This window comes from Patiria miniata, unplaced genomic scaffold (genome assembly GCF_015706575.1).
Source record: "Patiria miniata isolate m_02_andy unplaced genomic scaffold, ASM1570657v1 HiC_scaffold_21, whole genome shotgun sequence".
Lineage (NCBI taxonomy): Eukaryota > Metazoa > Echinodermata > Asteroidea > Valvatida > Asterinidae > Patiria > Patiria miniata.
In genome coordinates, this window is record NW_024037060.1 from 806,704 (window position 1) to 827,351 (window position 20,648).

General features: G+C 39.1%; 3 protein-coding genes across 8 annotated transcripts in view; 1 reads left to right on the forward strand and 2 right to left on the reverse strand.

Annotated features, from left to right (window-relative positions):
- LOC119729616 (protein prune homolog 2-like) overlaps positions 1–242 on the reverse strand; it is a 36,277-nt gene extending 36,035 nt beyond the window's left edge. For all 5 annotated transcript variants that reach the window (XM_038202256.1, XM_038202257.1, XM_038202255.1 and 2 more), the window contains exon 1: positions 127–242. In XM_038202256.1, coding sequence (XP_038058184.1) covers positions 127–171 — 45 coding nt within the window. In that variant the 5' untranslated portion in view covers positions 172–242. The remainder of the gene's footprint in view (positions 1–126) is intronic.
- On the forward strand, positions 1–19,990 carry LOC119729617 (alpha-mannosidase 2-like). 2 transcript variants are annotated; one of them, XM_038202261.1, is made up of 23 exons: positions 1–71; positions 1,308–1,480; positions 2,122–2,469; positions 2,600–2,744; positions 3,367–3,538; positions 4,078–4,205; positions 4,750–4,923; positions 5,219–5,405; positions 6,053–6,230; positions 6,886–7,088; positions 7,424–7,609; positions 8,289–8,397; positions 8,986–9,056; positions 9,236–9,401; positions 9,806–9,942; positions 10,057–10,162; positions 10,657–10,779; positions 11,285–11,396; positions 12,009–12,145; positions 12,667–12,808; positions 13,701–13,903; positions 15,099–15,407; positions 15,692–19,990. In XM_038202261.1, exons 2-23 carry the CDS (start codon positions 1,337–1,339, stop codon positions 15,842–15,844), a joined length of 3,633 nt encoding a protein of 1,210 aa, XP_038058189.1. In that variant the 5' UTR covers positions 1–71; positions 1,308–1,336; the 3' UTR covers positions 15,845–19,990. The 2 variants fall into 2 exon arrangements, with proteins under 2 accessions (XP_038058189.1, XP_038058190.1); XM_038202262.1 differs by having other exon boundaries at positions 13,701–13,852.
- Positions 18,835–20,648, reverse strand: part of LOC119729619 (heat shock cognate 71 kDa protein-like) — a 9,915-nt gene continuing 8,101 nt past the window's right edge. Inside the window, exon 10 of the mRNA XM_038202264.1 lies at positions 18,835–20,620. Coding sequence (XP_038058192.1) covers positions 20,396–20,620 — 225 coding nt within the window. The 3' untranslated portion in view covers positions 18,835–20,395. The remainder of the gene's footprint in view (positions 20,621–20,648) is intronic.

Here is a 20,648-nt window from a genome sequence, read left to right on the forward strand (position 1 = left end):
TGACTGTATGCATTGCACTTGTGAGGAACGCTGTGTGATCCGGTGACTAAAATTTTTACTTGTATGATCAGGTAAGAAGCTTTATATTTTACTTTTTACGGATCAAAATTTAGAGCATTATCTCACCCTTTCTGTTATGTACTTGACACAATCATGCCAAGATTCACACATGTAGGGGAGTGACTTTTTGACCTCGGCTCATCTCCAGCTCCACACCGTGTTCGCTGGTTTGTGATGACGTTGGCATACATGTAAACCTTAATGGGGCAGGGAACAAGACGGTGCTATCCATTTCGTTGTGTTGTGGTTTTAGTCTGGCAACATTTAGATGAGGGGTAGCTATAGCTAGCTGGGACTGGGTTTCTAGTTTGAGTAGGGTTTCAAAACATTCAATATCAAATTCAACCATGATCCAACACACTTTTTAACATTTTCTGATTTTCCCCAAACTTTATCAGTTTATAAAATAGGCCTTAGCGTAAAACTAAGTTTTATAAAAATTGCTTTAAAATTAAAATTTGCATTTGATAAATTGATTTGTTCGGTGCAGGACTGTGCCAAATATGTCAAAGAAATAGGACCTACCGCGCATACTGAATATCCAAATATTTGATCATTGTCATGGAAGAATAACAAATTCTATCGTCCACTAAAATATTCAAATATTTACAAAAATGTGAGTGGTCTCAAGAAGATGACGAAAACTGTGTAATTTGATTTGTATTGGGTGGTTTTTCTGTTTGTCAAATTCCACATACATGTACATGTACTTGTACATGTATGTACCTGTATTTGTGAACAGTCACTTTATACACATTGAGAATAGGAGTTTCCATGAGGAGAATTAGCCCTGTTTTGCATCTTTATAGTCTTTCAAATATCAGCTAGTCAGTTACATATGTAGCCCCAAAAAATATACCGATGTGTTATTCATTTTTTGTTTACCTACTGTCAGGCTCAAATATTAATGTTTGAAATATGATATCAGTTGATATTCAATCAATTGATATTCAATCAATCAAAAGTTCAAATATCGGATACTAAACTATTCCAAAATGCACTGCACTTGTCAGACGTGATCAATGAATCTACACAAACAGATATACGCTTGATCCATCGTTCACGCAAGTATCAGTCAATTCGGGCAGAGCAGAGACAGAGCAACAACTTCACAATCAGGCTATCTTGCAGCTCAGAACTTGCACAGTCGGATGTTTGTTGACTTGTGATTGTTTTTTTATTTCAATTTGTGATACCCTATCAAGTTTTGATTACAATTTAACATCAATTGTATATATCTGTTGCAGAGGTCCAGCCTCTCCAAGAAACTAGCAAGATGAAGACCTACATGGCTTTGATGGGTGCAGCCATCTTCTTTGTTGTTATCGTCTCCATGTACTTGATGCTGGACCAGACACGATCATTTCCTGACCCGCGGGGACCCCATGATACACTGCTCAAAGTACAGCAGTTTTCTCCTGTGAGTATTAAGCCTATTGATTGTTGAGTATCAAGAGGTTTATTAACTAAGCTAAAGAATAGAGTTGTCATCGACTGAATCACAAATGTGGAAACAAGTTGGAATGATGCCTGACAAAGGAATGCCTTTATCACAATTCATTACAATAGCCTGAAATTTTACTTTGAGTCGGGCTGACTTGAAATTGACTTGTGATTGGCTTCTGATGTATTGCAGTTGGCTTGTGATTGACTTATGATGTCTTGTGATTGACTCGTGATTGACTTTGGTTTTGTGATTGACTTGTGATTTGCTTCAGATGTCTTGTTTTTTTTACTTGTGATTGGCTTCTGATTTCTTGTGATAGACTTGTGTCTTCTTAAGATTGACTTGTGATGACTTAAATTCTGTATGATGACGTTTGAGAAATTGTAAAGACAGCTCCAACTCTGTCAAAGGAAAGAATGTTGTAATCAAACATTTCTTTCGTAATTTGTGTGCAAAGTCTAGCGGGAATCAAGATATATTTCAGCGGGGGAAATTCATTGTAAGAAGAAATGCTAAAAAATTGTCACCTGACATTTCAGTACAATGGGAATAATTACTTAAAGGCAGACTCTGCTAGGTTTTAACGATTTGTTTCCGGGCAACAATATTCACAGGGCGAGATAGACGAGCTTCATCAGAAAATAAGTGCCTTAGAAAACGACCTCGTTAACAACCACGAGACCATCAACCAGCTCAGGAACGCGGTCAAGTCACTCGCCAACGGTGACCTATCCTTCAAGCTGCCCCAACTTGACCCCCACCCTGTTGTGCCCGCCCATCAAAAAGACGGGACCGCCCCTAAGAATATTGACCTCAATGTCCACCAACCCGTGCAGGTGGATTCCAAGTTGCCGATGCAGAGTTGGAAACCTCTACCGCCGTTTACTGTTGCGCGAGCCGAGGTTGGAAACGAGGAGTGCGCCTTTGGCGCGGTGCCAAATGGGAACAACGTTGACGTCCAGGTAAGCGAAGCACAATGTACTTGGGATTTGCACTTTTGCACCAATTTACACAAATTTATAGAAACACTGTGTGCTCAAGCCCTAATGCCATCAAAATAAAGTTTCAACTGTTTTTCTTGTTGTCAACTAGATGTTGGATGTGTACAACACTCTTCCGTTTGACAATCCCGACGGCGGAGTATGGAAGCAAGGCTATGACATCAAATACAACCCAAACCAGTGGAACGACGATCCGCTCAAAGTGTTTGTGGTGCCGCATTCCCACAACGATCCAGGTAAGATTGCCAGGGAAAAAAGAAAAGAAAAATGTTTCGAACCAAACAAAGTGTTGAAGTCGATGTACATGTGATGGATCGCAAGTCCTCACAAGTCCATCACAAATTAATTTCAAGCCCTCCAGTCCCAAGTCAAGTCACAAGCTTTTCAAATTAATTGTTACAAAAGCATTCCTTTGTTGTTGTTCATCACTAGTTGCCTGTGTCTGGACTTGTGAATTGACTGTAATCGGATATATCCACCAGTATTAGTGCTCAAGGCCCTACATCATTATTACCCTGCTCATTGGGCCTATGAAGCATTCCAAAGACAATCTCAGCTGACGGGGGAGTACACAGCTAGATGCTGCCATTTCGGCACAAAGCAGCTGAAATCAATCACAATATACCATATCTGCCCTCACAGGTACCCGTTTACTCCTAGGTGGGGAGAAGCAATGAGTGACATAGTGCCTTGCCCAAGGGCACACGCACCACAACCCCAGGCTGGACTCGAACCCACAACCTGCAGAAATACCAACAGACCATAAGTTCCATGCTCCAGACCATGAGGCTGCGGCACTTTTATTCAAAAACGTTGGGTGTCAAAGAATAATCTGTTGATGTTTTTGACAATTTTCAGGATGGATAAAGACCGTGGACAAATATTTCAAGGACCAGACAGTTCACATCCTGAACAACATGGTGGTCAAGATGCAGGAATATCCCAAAATGAGATTCATCTGGGCAGAGATTTCCTACTTCTCAATGTGGTGGGAACAAACCAGTAAACAGAGTCAAGATATCACAAAAAGGTGGGAAGGAAAAATGCGCACTTTTGAAAAATGAATTTTTTTTTTTTTAACATAACAGCAATCTCCAAAAGAGATAAATTTGCCAGAACTGCAATGAATTAGAATATTAAACTAGTGAATTATAGTGCACTAAAAATGAAATCTATTGGTGCATATTCGAAATTGAATTTAACAATTAAGCCCAACAAAGTTGTGGAACATAATTTATTTGTGGATATTGTTAATCTGATCAGCAATCCACCAATCATATTGCAGGTTATTTGAGGATTGCTGATAAGTTGTGCAGTTTAAGTACATTCAACTCTGATTGGTCGATATTGTTAATCTGACCAGCAATTAACCAATCATATTCAGGGTTTTTTTAGAAGGGTTGGTTGTATTTACAAACAAAAACCCTGATTGGTGGATATTGTTAATCTGACCAGCAATTAACCAATCACATTCAGGTTTTTTTTAGAAGGGTTGGTTGTATTTACAAACAAAAACCCTGATTGGTGGATATTGTTAATCTGACCAGCAATCAACCAATCCTATTTCAGGTTATTAGAGGAAGGCCGGTTTGAGATAGTGACAGGTGGCTGGGTCATGAATGATGAAGCCAACTCCCATTACTTTGCCATGGCAGATCAGCTCATAGAAGGCCATGAGTGGATAGAAGCATTCTTAGGTGAGTAATATAAGGGCAATTTCAGACAAACGTTTTTGAACAACTTAACTCTTTTCCAAATGTTCAAGTTATGAGGCATGAATTCCGAACTTGTTATTTCAGACCCAATTTCAGACAATTTCAAGTGTTTGTGGTCTGAAATGATAATCAACATGTATAAGGCATGATTTTAGAAATTGTAAAAGATAAATGGAAAGTTTGGGAAGCTTTCTTAAATTTATTTTTAAACAATCAATTACTGATGAACGATTTCAGATATTATTGACAATAATTGCTAATTTGTTTAAGCTTTTAATTGACCAATTACAAATGTCCCAGAGGTATTCTTTGTTTTTATTTTCATTTGTTTTTAACAATGAGTACACAGAAGGTTCAGTCATGCCTATCTTACCAATACAAAATCGTTGCCATCTAACTCCACCCTCAGGCATAAGGTCTTTTCTCAGGGAAGGGCATTTTTATTTCTGTTGGTTTGTTTTCTTGTTATTAATTGTGGGATCAGTAAAAGTTTTTTTTATCTCCAAAATGCATTTGATGATAATAGGAGTAAAGCCCAAAGCAGGTTGGGCCATCGACCCTTTCGGAATGACCCCTACCATGGCCTACTTGCTCCAACGCATGGGCTTTGAGGCCATGCTGATCCAGCGCACCCACTACGCCATCAAGAAATACCTGTCCAAGGAGAAGAAATTGGAGTTTCTCTGGAGACAGAATTGGGGTAAGCAGGGAGGACCACATCTCTCAGAAATTTGCTAAGCTTTGAAAATATTAGCTTAGCAGTTAGTGGTTACCAGTTAACTTGTCATGTGATCTATATTGCGTGTGACTGGTAGTCAGTACCATTAATTTGAGAAGCATTTCTTTCTTCTTAGCAGCTGTGTTATGCCCCAACTATGTCATTGTCCCATCTACAGTTGGGACGATCCCAACTGTCTGGTTTTGACCGACCAGTCACATGTCCTGTTTAACAGTCAGGTGACATTGAAAGTAAAAGTCTGGTTTCCAATCCACAGATCACGGTTCCAGCACAGACATGTTCTGCCACATGATGCCGTTCTATAGCTATGACGTTCCGCACACCTGCGGACCAGACCCCAAGATCTGCTGCCAGTTTGACTTCAAGAGACTACCCGGCGGACGGATTGCCTGCCCATGGAAAGTGCCACCGGTTCCCATCAACGACATGAACGTAGCCAATAAGTAAGATCCTGGGTTGCATTAACCCAATAGAACTACATAAACTCATTAGTCACTGTACTGCCTCAAACTACCTTGCCTATGGGATCTTTTCACAAACAAGAGGGGGCGCTTTGTGACCTCTTTTGAGACTCTAGTGGACAGGACACGTGCGCATACTGCTTCGCGCGCGTATAGCCCGAAGTACGCATGACTTATTATATTCTTAATGTGGACAAAGCCATATCATCTTCGCATAAGCATCAGGCATCATCAGGAATGCGTTCGAATATCTCTCCCAGTTGTCTTCCTGACCTCTCCCTTTCTTACCATTGAAGGGGTACTTGGGTACTTTGAATGATTGTGCATGATCGTAGAATTTCCTTCGAAATCTAATAGAGTAGAATTCCAGTGGCGAGATCTTAATGCAATGTGACAGTACATGTATAACAAACGCAGCTACTTGCTGTACACAATTTCCCCATGTGATTTATTTTGCATAAGAGAGATGTCAATTATAGTATTGCCTTTTGCCTTCAGCTGCTTAAATTTAAAAGCACCGTGTACTCAGTGCTGTTGGAGAACTTACAAGGAAAAGAAATTCATAACTTCTGAGCTTGCCAGAGTTGGCTGGCCTGTTTGAATATGATGTGATATTGTGTTTATGACAGGGCTGAGATTCTCCTGGACCAGTATCGTAAGAAGAGCACCTTGTACAGAACCAACATCCTCTTGGTTCCGTTGGGGGATGATTTCCGTTACGACAAGGCAGCAGAGTGGGATCAGCAGTACACCAACTACCAGAAACTCTTTGACTACATGAACTCCCAGCCCGGCTGGCACGTACAGGTGAGTTGGAGCGGTCGTAGTCAGTTTGTATACTTCAAAGAAAAGTCTGAAAATTTGATTATCAAATGACACTTTCTTTAAACCTTAAATCAGACCTATTCATGAGAGGGAATTTGCGTCTTCACCAACGTATTTTATAAACACTGTATACTCAGTGTTGTCCCGACTGACTGCGGGAAAAAATCTCAAACCACTCGGGCAGGACTCGAACCCAGGGAAATGGAACCAGGTACCTGGCATTGCGACCGGGTATTGCTACTCCCCAATGTGGTGGTCGGTCCTAACATATGTTGGGCCTGTCCCAGCTTGGGCAATTAAGTTGGCCAGGCCCAACATAGGCAGCAACCTCTTTTGTATATACGTACTTGTCAGTTGCAGTATCCCGAGCCAAGTTAGGCCTGCCCAACTTGAACAGTCTAGTTTGGCCCAAACTGGAACAGGCCAAACAAATGTTGGGACCGACGACCAAGTTGGGGTGTAACATCATCACGTACTCGGATATCTATCCAATATATTGTATGTAAATTTGGTGCAAAACCTTTTCCAAAGAACATCAGAGAGAACAAAATAAGCAAGAAGAATATCATATCACTCTCCCATGGAACAAAAGCAACTATAGGATTTACACTGTTACTCGGCCAATTTTATCCCACAGGCTCAGTTTGGCACCCTGTCTGACTACTTCAACACCATCATTGAGCACACCAAGGGACCGACTGGTACCCAGCCCCAGGGCTTCCCTGTGTTGAGTGGTGACTTCTTCACGTACACCGACCGAGAGAAGGATTACTGGTCAGGATACTATACATCCAGACCCTTCTATAAAAACATGGACAGAATACTGGAATCACACTTAAGGTAAGTGTGTTGGCAATGCACCATTTTTAGAATTTGATGTAAACCCCTCCCATCGATCAGTGGATTTGACCCATCATTCCTTCGCGCAGAAAAACATCTGCGCAGTGTGTAGATCCTGTAGCAAAATCCCAGATTTTACTGCACTTTTTCCACAACATACCCGTAGAGTTGTGTATTAAAAAGAAAGGACGATTAACCAATGGCAGAGTGGTCTAACGATGGCTGCACTTATTGACCAATAGCGCTGCGTGATCGACTGATAGCTCAGTGCCATCAGCCAATTGCATTCATGATTTTTCCTTGGTTGCTGATTTTCTGTGTTTTGTTCAAATCAGAGGGGCTGAAATAATCTACACTGTGGCTGCAACGAAAGCCAGGCAAGTTGGGACCGGCCAGAAGTTTGACGAAGACTCCATGATTAAAATGCTGACGACAGCAAGGAGAAACTTGGGTTTGTTTCAGCACCATGACGCCATCACAGGAACCGCAAAGGATCACGTGGTGGTGGATTATGGGACAAAGTAAGTTTTGGCTTTAAGGATGTCATATGCTTTTTGTCAAGGTTATTTTTCCCATGAATTGCTGTTATTTCTAGCAATACAAAATTTATTTACATTTGAGTGAGACATCAAACAAACAAATCAACCTCCTGATAAAAGACCCCTTTTTCCAATATTTTTTTTTGTTCATTTTCATTTATTTCTTCTTCATGTTGACAATATAGGTGTGAAAAGTAATAGATGTGGAATTCATTGAAGATCATGGACATCTTTTATAATCCAAGGCTTTCGGAGAATTTTGTGATTTTGCAAATGGCAGACAAATTTGAAAAACACATCCCCTCAAATAAAACCCCTTAAATTTCACCAATCTTTGAATTTCAAAAAATTATGAAAAAAAGTAATGTTAACAATAAAAAATACTTTACTGATTACTTATCATGTTTACTTTCAGTTGCTAATTTCTACAAACATTTATGCATTTTCCATGAATTTTGCATCAACTTATTTAGAATAGCTTTTGCATGAACTGCTCTACACTTTCTCATTACTAGTGGAGAATTTTCTGAAAAAAAAATAAATTATGTTTTTCCAGTACTGAAATTCATACTTTTTCCAATGCCATATTTTAGAAAAAGGGAAGTTAATGAAATTCGAAAATTGAGTCTTTCAGTGATTGTATACTTCTGTTTTTCCCCAGATTATTAACATCTGTGAATGATATGCGTAAGATCATGATGAAGTCCATTCACTTCCTGTTGTCACCTGACCAGACAAAGTACGCACCCTACACTGCATTCTTTGATGTAGTAAGTATGCAACTGTTTTGTTGATAGTGTCAATCCTGCATTTCCTATTGTGCTTCATGGGGGGAAAAAATGACATCTGTGTCTGTAGACATTACCAGAAATTTGTAATGTCCACAAAAACAGTTGTCCACTTAGCATGTTGTCAAAACAGCATGATGAAAATAAGTACTTAGCCTTTTTCACAAAGCATTTTAAATTCAATTTTCTTCTTTTGTGATTAAATGGAAAAGTTGACATCTGTATTGTAGACAATGCACACGGTATGCATTTTTATGTGACCTTTTTTGTGGGCGTATATATAATTTTAGGTGGTCATTTTTCTAAGAGCTATTTTATTTATTACAATATGTGTAAACAATGAAGCACGGATGACTAACTTATATGCAAGAAATCGACCTCGAAGATGAAAGTAAAGAAAAAAGTTGTTTTCATAATTTTAAATATAAAAATCATTTGATAATCTTTGGACATGTTTTGGTAGTCGTGTGATACATACTGCTAATGTCACTAGTTGTCTGTATCAAATCTCTGAAAATTTGTTTTGTTTTGTAGTAAAAAAATTATACCCCTTTTATTTTTTTCCACCAGGATGAAGAAAGCTCCAAACATGACATTTTACCAGAAAAGAAGGTTTTAAAACTGTCCACAGAGGCATCAAGGTAAAAGAACAATTTTAGTAAAACCAATTCTTTTTTTTTCATGTTCTCCAAAAAGTACTTATTAGATTACCACGCACTGTTGGATTTTGGTAGAATAAGACAGGTTGCAAGAAAAAAACCTCAGAAGATTAACTGATTAACAATAAGATTAATCTTATTATTGTCCTCTTTATTCACAGTATTGCGGTCTTTTACAACACACTGGCCCAGCAAAGGAATGAGTTGGTACGACTCTACGTATCCTCACCCAACGTCCAGGTGACGGACGGAGAGAAGAAAGTTATTCCCAGCCAGTCTAACCTTGTGTGGACGGATGACATGCAGACAGCAAGCACCAAATATGAGGTGAGATTGCCCTTCCATATTGTAAGCCCATGACTATTGCGTAGATATAGTTATGTGTCCAACAGTTATTCTGATAACTCATGAAGGACTTGCTCATCTGAAATAAAAACTTTACACAGTGTTGTGTTCCACGATAGTCACTGTGCATTCCTGTAAGCAGTTTCTCAGTTAGTACACCACATCTCTGTAACATTTCACTTTAAAGATGCGTTCCTCCTGCTATTTTCAAGATTCATCTCGAAAAATAGATTTCTTTTTCTTCAGTTTCTATTTTCTGTGCGATGCCTGTGTCATTGGGTTAGACACTGTACAACCTATTGCTTGTCCCAACCCAGCAGTAAATGGGTACCTGTGAGGGCAGAGGTAGCTGTTTTATGATTTTGTATGTTTCTCCTCTCCCACAGCTTGTGTTTGCTGTTGACATAGCGCCGCTGGGCATCAAGAAATATCTCATCAAGGACATGGGTTCATCAGAGTCAGAGCAACATGGCTTGTCCACAGTGGCTATGTACCATGTGCCTGGCAGTGGCACAGAGAAGAGGTGGGTGGATTGGGCTGTGGCTACAGCTCTCTTGGTGAATTTTTTTGTATTTGAATTTTTAGTAACCAAATCGTTGTAAATACTCTAGTAAATAGTTGACTCTCTTTTATTCAGGGGGCCATTTGTGGTTGAGAAATTTGCAAACTACCCGTCGGAAGACATCAGCATTGAAAACTCCAACCTCAAGGCAGTGTTCACTGGATCCACAGGAATGCTGAAGGTCTGTATGGGAAACATACAAAACTGCAATTTCTGTAGTAATAATCTGTATTTCATTATGTGTGTGCTTGCAAATTGGGCTATCATGGACTATCAGAGACGGTGGAGTTATTGTATAGAAAATAGTGCAATTTGAAAAGATAGTAGGGCATAGATTGTCCTCATTTACTTGTATTTGGACTGATGATAAAGGACTCAATGAATGTGCACCTTCTGTAGTATTTGGTCCATTTTTGCAAGAGAAAATACTATAGACACAACAGAAACGATGCAAAATTACTCTCTTATTTTTACTTTTAGTGGGAATTCCTTTGCCAAGTCCAAGTTTTGTACTTTTCTTCAGCGAGAGCCATTTTGAGGCATCGTCTTTAACACTTTTTCCACAGTGGTAATGAAAATCATAACTGAAATCATTTCAATTTCTTTTTTCAGTTTTGACTATTGTATTGTGGCAGTCAACATTTTGTTCTTGCATTTTTCTTTAACTCCCTCCAGTCTTTGACCACCAAAGCTGATGGCAAGAAGACGGATATTGAGCTGTTGTTCATGTTGTACGGAACGGTTTCCCAGAAGGCTAAGAGTGGAGCCTACCTATTCCTACCAGATGGCCCAGCTAAGGTACATCAGAAACTTGCTAAGTACAAAACAAATTTGCTTAGTAAGACGGGTTACCGGCTAAAGTGTTATGTGTTGTATGGTGCTTGTGGCTGGTCCTCAGCAAGAGTCTTTATTGGTACACTGTAAGTCCAGAGCAGACAAGCAAATAAATGTCACATATTTCATTCTGCGACTCCTTGATGTTTTTTTTGCAATGGAATGTTATTTGAAGCGGTGTGAAAATTCCAAAATAAAAGTCAGATGTAAATCTGAGATTATATTCTGTGTAGGTGGGGGTACTGGGCCACAGTTTTGTCTAGTTTGGAAGCTACTGTTCGCTGTGATATTTTTTTATATTTTCCCGTAAAGCTGAATAATATGAAAATAAATTTTGAGGGTTTTTTTCCTTTCAAAAAGAACAGTTGAGTAGAACAAGCTAGTTAACTTGTTTTGATTTTTTTTATTATCACAGATAGTGGCTAATTAAAACACTTTTAACAAAATTGATTTTCTGATTTATTTTCAGCCAATCAACCTGAATAATCCACTTGTCCGAGTTGTCCGCGGTCCGTTGCTATCAGAGATCTACGTGTCATTCAACATGGTCAACCATAGAGTCACCATCAAAGAAAGTGCAGGTGAGTTGACTGTAGTCACAACACAGCCTCAAAATCTCTTACCTCAAGATTTATAATCTGAGACCAGCCAGTGGGTTGTTGGCCAATTGACATGTGACATAGGGGTCAACTTAATTTACATATTGATGTCCATACAAACAGGTTAATGCATTGCAAAATGATACTCAAGTGCGCTCAAGAAGTAGGCCAATCAGACTGCAGGAAAGGTGGCATTGTCAAGATGCATAGCAACCAATAAGATTTCAGAAGCACTGAGGCTGTTGCCTGTCCTTATGTACACATGTGTTAGGAGGTGAGGTCTCCAGTCTAAGTTGACTGCTTGCTCTGAGCCACAAGAAATTATTCTATGTTGTATTTACTTGTTGAGAATTTGTATGTTCCATTTCATTTGTTTAAATGTGTGACATTTAGAGTGTGCTGGTTAGTGTGAGCTAGGCTACAGCCAGACATAACACATGCACTTATGAAAGCCACAGGCTAGCGGCTGCGGCTACTTCCCATAGACTTGTGTGTTATTGCCAGCCATAGCCTCATTGTCCAGTTATATTATGGATTCACTGGCTTATCTTGAGCAGTCCACTCAAAAGTGTTGGATCCTTTTTGTATTTCTAGGTGTGGATTCTAGAATATTGGACATAAGGAATGTCGTGGACATCCGGAGCGTTCGCAACCAGGAGCTGATCATGAGATTAAAATCCAGCGTGGAGAATCCTGACCGAATATACTACACAGATCTCAATGGATTCCAGGTACTAAAAGTCCTGAGGAGAATCAGGAAATTCCCTAAAAAGATGAGACAAAACTTGTTACTTAAACTCAGTGACAATCAAATAAGGTGTCTGCTCATGTGTAATACAGAGGAATTTGGACCAGTCCTCTGTGATGACCCTCTGTGCAATGCAGTTTATCAGGACTCGACTCCAGTCACATTGGCAAAAGACTCGGACTCGACCATTGCAACTCGGACTTGACACTCATGACTCATAACTCACAAAACACAATTTTGTTTTCTCCAAAAATTCTCTTTTGAAAACATAATTTTACTGTTTATTATCCAAAAGTAATGTTAAAGCAATGCTAAGGAATGTTGCACCACTCTTTAGGTGGTGATGCAAATAATAATGTTTGTTATTAAATGCTGCCCTCCCTATTTCCCACGACAGTGTCCTATGTTATAGCCAGTGAACCATAATTTCCCCACAAAGTAGTCCATCGACATGAATCAGCAAATAACGCATTTTTTCACTTGTTTTTATAACATTTTTTTTAGCTTCAGCAACGCAAGACGTTAGACAAACTGCCCATCCAGGCCAACTATTACCCCATGCCCAACATGGCGTTCTTAGAGTCCAGCGACACCAGACTCACACTGCTAACCAATCATCCATCAGGAGTGGCTTGTCTCCAAACAGGTAAGCGATTCTGCTAAGCGGGAATCTTCACTCTGTAATCTGTGCCGATAAATGTCATTAGTTTTGTTGGGTGGTGTTTGGTAGGTAACCGTTGAAAGTGCTGAGTGCTGCTTTATGTAAATTTATGTACTGGAAGACTTAACTGGCTAGTCTTCAAACTGCTAAGTGGGTATACTAAGCATGAATCTTATCTAGTCAAAATGTCAGGTGTAGTTTGGTTGTAACTGTTGACGCTGCTACGGGCTGTTTTAAGCAAATTTGGATGATTTATCTTTCAAACTTTGAATAGTTAAATATTACAACATTATCTCTATGAAGACACTCCAAAACGTATAGCTGTTAAGCAAAACATAACGTTCATGACGAAAAATGTGGCAAATACCCTTTAACCATTGATCAGACGAATTTGTACGATTTGAATATGTGTTTTGTAACTGACTCAAAAATAGGTCAATTGAGGGCACACTGATCATTTGTAAGACACCCAGCTAGCGGGATGCCACGTCGCGCCCGGCATCCCACTAGTAGCCACAAATTTGGACTGAGTACAGCTCTGTCACAAGCCAATATGGCCCATCATAACAGAATTTATGTCAAGTTTCGATGGCATGAAACGACTGAGAATATTTCTATTCCCCTGGATGGGATGCCAGTCCATCGCAGGTTACTCCCCAGCTAATGTCGGTACCCATTTATACTCCTGGGTGGAGAGAGGCAAGTGGGGGTAAAGTGACTTGCCCAAGGACGCAAGATATGGCCAGCAGCCGGATTTGAATCCCTGACCCTCTGATTAGGAGTCACGAATCCCAACCACTTGGCCACACTCGCCCTAGGACACAGCCCTTGACGTTTGTCCTATCATTTTCATTGGTCTGTGGTCTCTCGTCAACAGGCTGGTTCGAGGTGGTACTGGACCGGCGGTTAAACCAAGATGACAGCCGCGGTCTCCAACAGGGTGTCCTGGACAACAAGGTCACATCACTGTCCTATCAAATCCTCCTGGAGAGAACAGACGCCACCGCCGCAGCTACGGCCGCTAAGCAGGTCAGGCAAAAGTCCCACACCCTCTTGGGATGGCTTAAGGGTGAACGAAAGGTGAGGTAGCGTTTATTTCCTTCTGCCAGAGTGTGAGAAGAAAGCACAAATCTGCTGGCTTGCTGTGATGATTTGGTGCATGGTGAGGACAACGCTAACAGCTGTAACACTTCACATGCGGTGCAGGAATAATGCTGCCTCACACTTTTGTTTATCTGTTGTGCATTTTTGTATTTTTGAAGAAAATAATCTTATGTCAAAAACAAGACAAGGTAAGTTTGTTCCAGAGTACGCAACATTCTGGTTTAGTCTGTTCATGCATCTGGTGTACACAATAAGCTGAATTATGGGGTAATCCTGTACAATAGCACTGCCAGGCTGTCTTTACAAGCCAACTTCCAGGGTAAGTGGAAGTCAGTCAGTCAGTCAGTCAGTCAGTCAGGTGAAAAGAGCAAAAACTACATTAACATTTTTTAATAACTTTATGGAACAGGTAGAAATACATATTTTTTCTTGCGTGTTCTTTCTCTTCAAAGCACTCTCTTAACTCAAGCACTTTTCTTCTTTAATTGTTTTCCTCTATTTTCCCTTTTTGCCTTCTTTTTATGTGTTTGGAGGGATGAGATTCAGCCCTGGCACTTATGACAACTTCCCTTATAATGGCGCAGACTTGGAATTGCTGAATAAAGACAATGACCATGATTGCACATGCTTTTGACACTTGTTCAGTATTGGTCACAAAAAGAAATTCTGTGCAAAAGCCACAGCTAGAATAACATACTATTGAATTATATTTGTTTCAATCTATCAAATGTACTGATTTAGTCCTTTTTATTATTTTTTTCCCCTCGCCAGCATATTTGCTTTTGAGCACTCTATGGTTTGATTGATTCTTTAGTGAATAAACACAATGTAATATAATGTGGTACAATGTTATACAATGTAATACAATGTAATACAATGTTATACAATGTAGTTCAGGTGCTAATGGGTTAAAAACACTTTATGGATAGTGCCATCCGAGAGCTTGCAAGAAAAGAATCACAAACTTACTTGAGTTGGAATTGAACCCACAACCTCCTGCTTATTAGTGCAGATGACTTGTCCACTGATCTTACCAGGGTCTTACCAGGGTTCTCTGCTAGTTAAAATCTAATATAGCAAATACAACAATCAATTTCAGTATGGTGGAAGTTTTATATCTAGTCTGTTTGGCTTTGCGGTTTGTTTGACAATTTTACCCATGAATCAACAGAGCCCGCCCCAGCCAGCCGGGTTCCCGTCCCTCCTAGCCCACGCTGCCTCTCACACCCTGGACCACCCTCTCTACATCCACACGGCCTTACCGGAGAGCCAGGAGCCCAGCGGCCAGCTGCTACCCGAGTACCAGATGCTAGATGAGGCCTTCCCCTGCGACGTTCACCTGCTGAACCTACGGACACGGGTCCAGCAGAGCAATAACGCAGTGGAAGCCAAGCGGGAGGCGTTCTTGCTGCTTCATCGGACAGGGTTTGATTGTCGGTATCCAGGACTGGCGCTGTCCTGCTCCACAAATGGCGGCAAGGTGAGAGAAGTATACACCGTTTTTTGCTAACCCTTGGTTGGCACTTTTTGCCAACCACAGGTTGGCAAGCTATGGAGGGTCATCATAGCAAAAATCCGACATATCGTTGGATTGTAGAAAATATGAAATAACAGACAAACACTAACAAAGACTTAATAAAAAAGCCTCCTTCTTACACAACGAGGGTGCTAATGTGCAATTTTAGGCAAAATCTGTTGCCAACCAGGGCATAAATTTATGAATTTTTCCAAAACTAACATGTAATAATTATCTCCTTTTTACAGGTTGCTGTCCGAAATCTCTTCCAGAACTTAAACCTGAGAGGCCTACAAGCCACCTCTTTATCGGGACTCTACGACAGCAACGAGATGGAAGTGGATTCGGAATTTACGATCGAGCCAATGGAGATCAACACGTATAGAGTGCAGTTTCACTGACCACAGAAACCCTAAGGGGTCATGACCCGGTAAACCCCTTAGTAACCATAGCAACCAGCAGCCAATTTTTGTACTCATGAAATGATAAGGCCTTTCTCCAGTATTTCAAGAGGTTTTCATCGAGATACAAAAGCACTTTCTGAAACTTAGGTGAAGGGATTTTCCCCTTTTGATTATTTTTTCTAAGGCTGATTTCCATTTAAACTAGCGTTGTTCACCAGGAAAAATAGTTGAACACTAAAATTGAATGATCATGTGCCTTTCCGTTCTTCCCCAAATTTGTTTAATCAGAAGTATACAAATAAAAGGTATTGATGATTCAGATTAAAAAAGAAATTATAATAATGATAATAAATTAAAAATCATTGGCCGAGGAAAACACTAATAACATATTGAAGTAGAGCATTTTTTTTTTTTTTTTCAATTTTCATTTCATTTCAAAGATTGCTTTTTAGTTGACTCATGTTTTTTGTTTTTGCTTTTTGAAGCCCAATAATTTAGGACTAAATGTAAACATAATTTATGGAGTAAATTAAAATGCTACTTAATGTGAAAGACTGAATATATGTCCTAATAAACAGGGCACAAGAATTGATTTCAACTGCATTTACTTGTATACTCAAAAGCCTACAGTGAACGTTAATTCAGTTTGGATTCAGGCTTATTTAGATTTTTATTTCCATTTTTCTGTTCGATAAAGTCTCTCTTCAGTACAATATTAATTCCTATTTTAGTTTTCAATTTATGTTTCAATTTTTCAATCAAATTTTACATATCAAACTTTTTTCGAGTATTCCCCAGTTGTTTGCCGTAATCATGAACAATAGAGTATATAAATATTTTTTTAAATTATCTAATTAAGTTATGATCAGAAAAAAAATTGTTGGACGTCCATGACAAATAAGATATGGCGTATTTGCTGTAAATATTTATTTTGAAATTGTATATTCTGTAAAGCTGGTAAAGTGCAGAAAGGCGGAGGATGTTTTTTGCCAAATATTTTTAATTTGGTTTGGCACGCCAGTGGTTTTTGGAAGCAAAAACCGCCAGACACGCCTACTACGATCAAAGATATCTTTCTCTCTTAAGATGTAATTTTTTTGTCGCAAATGCGAGCTTGATAATGGCATATAAATTTTGCTTTTTGATTCAAAGCAATACTTTTGTAAGATTTTCTGTCTTAACACAAGAGGTGTTAGGGGATAATTTCATATTTTCTTTCAAAATGTTCCCTTTTTCATATTGTATATAAAATATTTAATTCCTTTGTTGTCATTTTTTTCTCACACATAACTCGATAGAAAAAGACTAAAGTTAAAAAGTTGTGCCCCTGAAATATTTCTTTAAAAAGCACTCGTGTCAGTATTATTTAACGATGTGAAAACAATATCATCATGGCATTGCCTGTGATCAGTTTTTGTGTAAACAAAACACTTGAAATTAAGGTTCCCAAAGTTAATTTTTAAAAAATTGGTTTTGAGGACAGATCAAATTTGTGTTTCCTTTGTACAACCATGACAACAGTAAACTCCGTTGGACTTTTGTACATACACAACTGTACATGTATGTATTTTTGCAATATGTACAAAGTAAAACTTGCAAAATGCACAGGTTTGGATATTTGGTTTAAAGAACATTTTTTTTAAATGTCACTTCACGTCCAGGCAAAGGCACTCCTTTTGTCATTGTTCATCTACAGTTACTTGCGACCGTACTTGTGATTTGACTTGTGAATCACTTTATTTTTCAGTCGTTTTGAACTCTGGTATAAAAATAATGCATGTTTATGAGTGCAATTAAATTAATCTTCCCATTGCACTAATGTGAAACATTGATTTTTTTGTTTTATACAGCACCTGAATAAATCCTCGTCATCTGATTGGTTAGTTGCAAACTGGTACTGTGAATGTACAGCAACAGAGCCATCAGAGCACCACCAATAGAGTGACCATGCAATAGAAGTTCCATTTACTGCGGAATGGAACTTCTATTTTTGCGGTGCTGCCGCGCCATGCATTGGGACTAATAATTCAATGACATGTGATCAACAACCCACCAATCAGATGACGGGGATTTATCAAGACGTTGCATAAAATAGAACATTTCATCATTTGCAAGAAAACAAAGTTGTACTTCTGCTTGGAAAAGGGAAAACTGTAAACGTTCACATTGAGAAGATGAAACTTCAGATTTACCTTCACTCTTTGCTTATTTTTTTGTAGAAAGTCACAACGAATCTCTTAATATCCACTGGGAACTGGTTTAGTGCATTTGGCACTTCACAGTACTAACCCCCAAAATTGATTACCATTTTCACTTTGTATCTTAGATTACAAGGCATGTAGAACTGAGACTATTAACTTGGTTTTTGAATAAAAAAATCATTATTCACAGGCTGAGCATGAAATTATTTATTTGTAATGTTTTGAAAAGGGCAGACTACTTTAGTAGCCTAAAGAAATTTCTCAGGCTAGGACTGTCCTGAATATTAAAATATTGGATCATCCACTGAAGATTCTAATAGCTATTTGCCAGTTTGAATATTTGAAGAAAAAAAAATAAGTACATGCAGACTCAACTATGATATTCGTTTAATCGTAAAGTTTATCGTCAGATACCACCTTTTTTTGTGGACGGCAGTTCGTTCTTCCTATCCAGCAGGTTAAAGCCCTTGTCTCGTATAAAATTCTTAATGAATGTAAAACACTCAAGCAGCCCATATCGATTTTAACGGACGCGCTTTGCATGCAACTTTTGAAACGGCACACAGTTACAGCTGGCATGTGAACAACTTTATCATAGAGTTTTAAATAATTGAATATTTGGTGAAACGTAGATCTGAATTTTTTTTTCGAAGATCCGAAAAAAAATTCGAAAACAGACAGATTAATTTTGGGCTATTCATATACCTGTATTACTTCATTTGAAGGGGTTGAGCACTTTTGCACTACTGCACCCGAGGCACACAAATCATTCTTTTTTGGAGAATCTTTTGGAGAAAACCCTTTTTTTATTTGACACAAAACATCAAAGAAATGACACCATATGAAATAGAATACTTAACAAAAATCATGAAAGACGCAAACATTATGATAAATGTAGCAAGATATAATCATGGTCTCATGTTTTCCCAAGTCTTAATATAACTGAACACCCTAACACTTTAAATAAATACACATTCATGTAATACAAAACATGACAAAGTCAGATTCATTGCACATGTTTGCCTAAAGTGTTCTTCATAAAAAACCGCAGAAACAAGATATTTGACAGTGGTCGTACATAAACCATGTTTCACACACAAAAGAACATGTTTTGGCTTTGTTAGAATTATCGTAAATGATTCAACTGCACACTATTACGTGCCCGAGTCCCGAGTTAAGAACACTTTTGCCTAGGAAAAACCAGTTACACGCACTGGCCAAATGCCCCCAAACTTGTTCTGTTGTTGTTGCCAGTCCCAGCTGAATTTGCTCAGTATTATCCAACATGGCTGCCTTTGTTTATGTAGTCTGTACAGCGACAATGAACATTTTCACTTTCATTTGCACATTGCTAGTGCAAACAGGATTGTTATGTGACATTCTGTGGCTATTATTTTTCCTTTTATAGCGAAGCAATATACATAAACAGCTATTTGGAACGAGCTTAAATACTGAACCTTGGCTTTCACCCTGTAGTACAAATGTGGTTACGAGTCAGCCAGGAGCATTTCCAGTCAAAATCCAAGACTTGTTTTCCTCACACAGAAAATTAACCTTCATCAGGGCCTATATAATTATTATGCCCGATAGAAGTGCAATTCTATTGGTCCTGGGAAACTTACACCATTCCTGGATACAAAAATAACATTTATTTTAATTCTACTTATGGTTTAATAACATACAAATAATTATGGGATTCGTGTAATTTATCCAAATTCCAGGAGTCTTGAGCCCAATACTAAAGGTTAGTTTAGTGATATGTGACCACTTCACTTTGTGTCCATACGTTTCAACCCCCCCCCCCCCCCCCCCACCCTTAAAAACCCTCTTACTACCCCAAAACTTCTAGAAATTGCTGATGTATTTATGCTGATTAGTAATTTATGCTGATTATTGAAATTTGGCTTCGGTTTACAAATATTAAAACTATTGTCGCCTTTAATTTTTTTTTTGAGGCGTATTACGTGAATAGTTTAATAACTTTTAAATAAATACACTTGCAATTTCTACAGCAGTGTGATCTTTTTGTCTGCAAGTTTGGAATATAGTAAGACAAAATCCATCCCTAATTCTGAGGGGTTGTAATGAAACACAGGTTTCATTTCAGCTTCGACTCTATCCCAGACAGAATCTTGCCATATGTTCAAACCCAATGACAACAGCCCTGAGGGACAGCATTCTGAGTCTAAAATCATGAAGTTGAAGCTGAAGTTGAGGTCCAGATTTCATTAACACGCTTTCCCCCGAGTTATAGGCTTCTACGTCTTAAAGTGTGTACAGTTGCATGCCTCATTTTCTTGTCCACGGAGGTTCAGTGTAGTGTGGTCGTAGTATCGTAGGAAGGAATTTAGTCGACCTCTTCGATGGTTGGTCCTCCGCTGCTTGCACCGGCATCTGGTGCTGCTCCAGCTCCTGGCATACCGCCGGGCATACCGCCGGGCATACCCCCTGGCATACCGCCAGGCATACCCCCTGGGGCACCGCCTGCAGCTTGGTACAGCTTGGTGACGATGGGATTGCAGACCCCCTCCAGTTCCTTCTGACGATCCTCAAACTCATCCTTTTCTGCCGTCTGTGGAACAAATTAAAAAAAAGAGAGC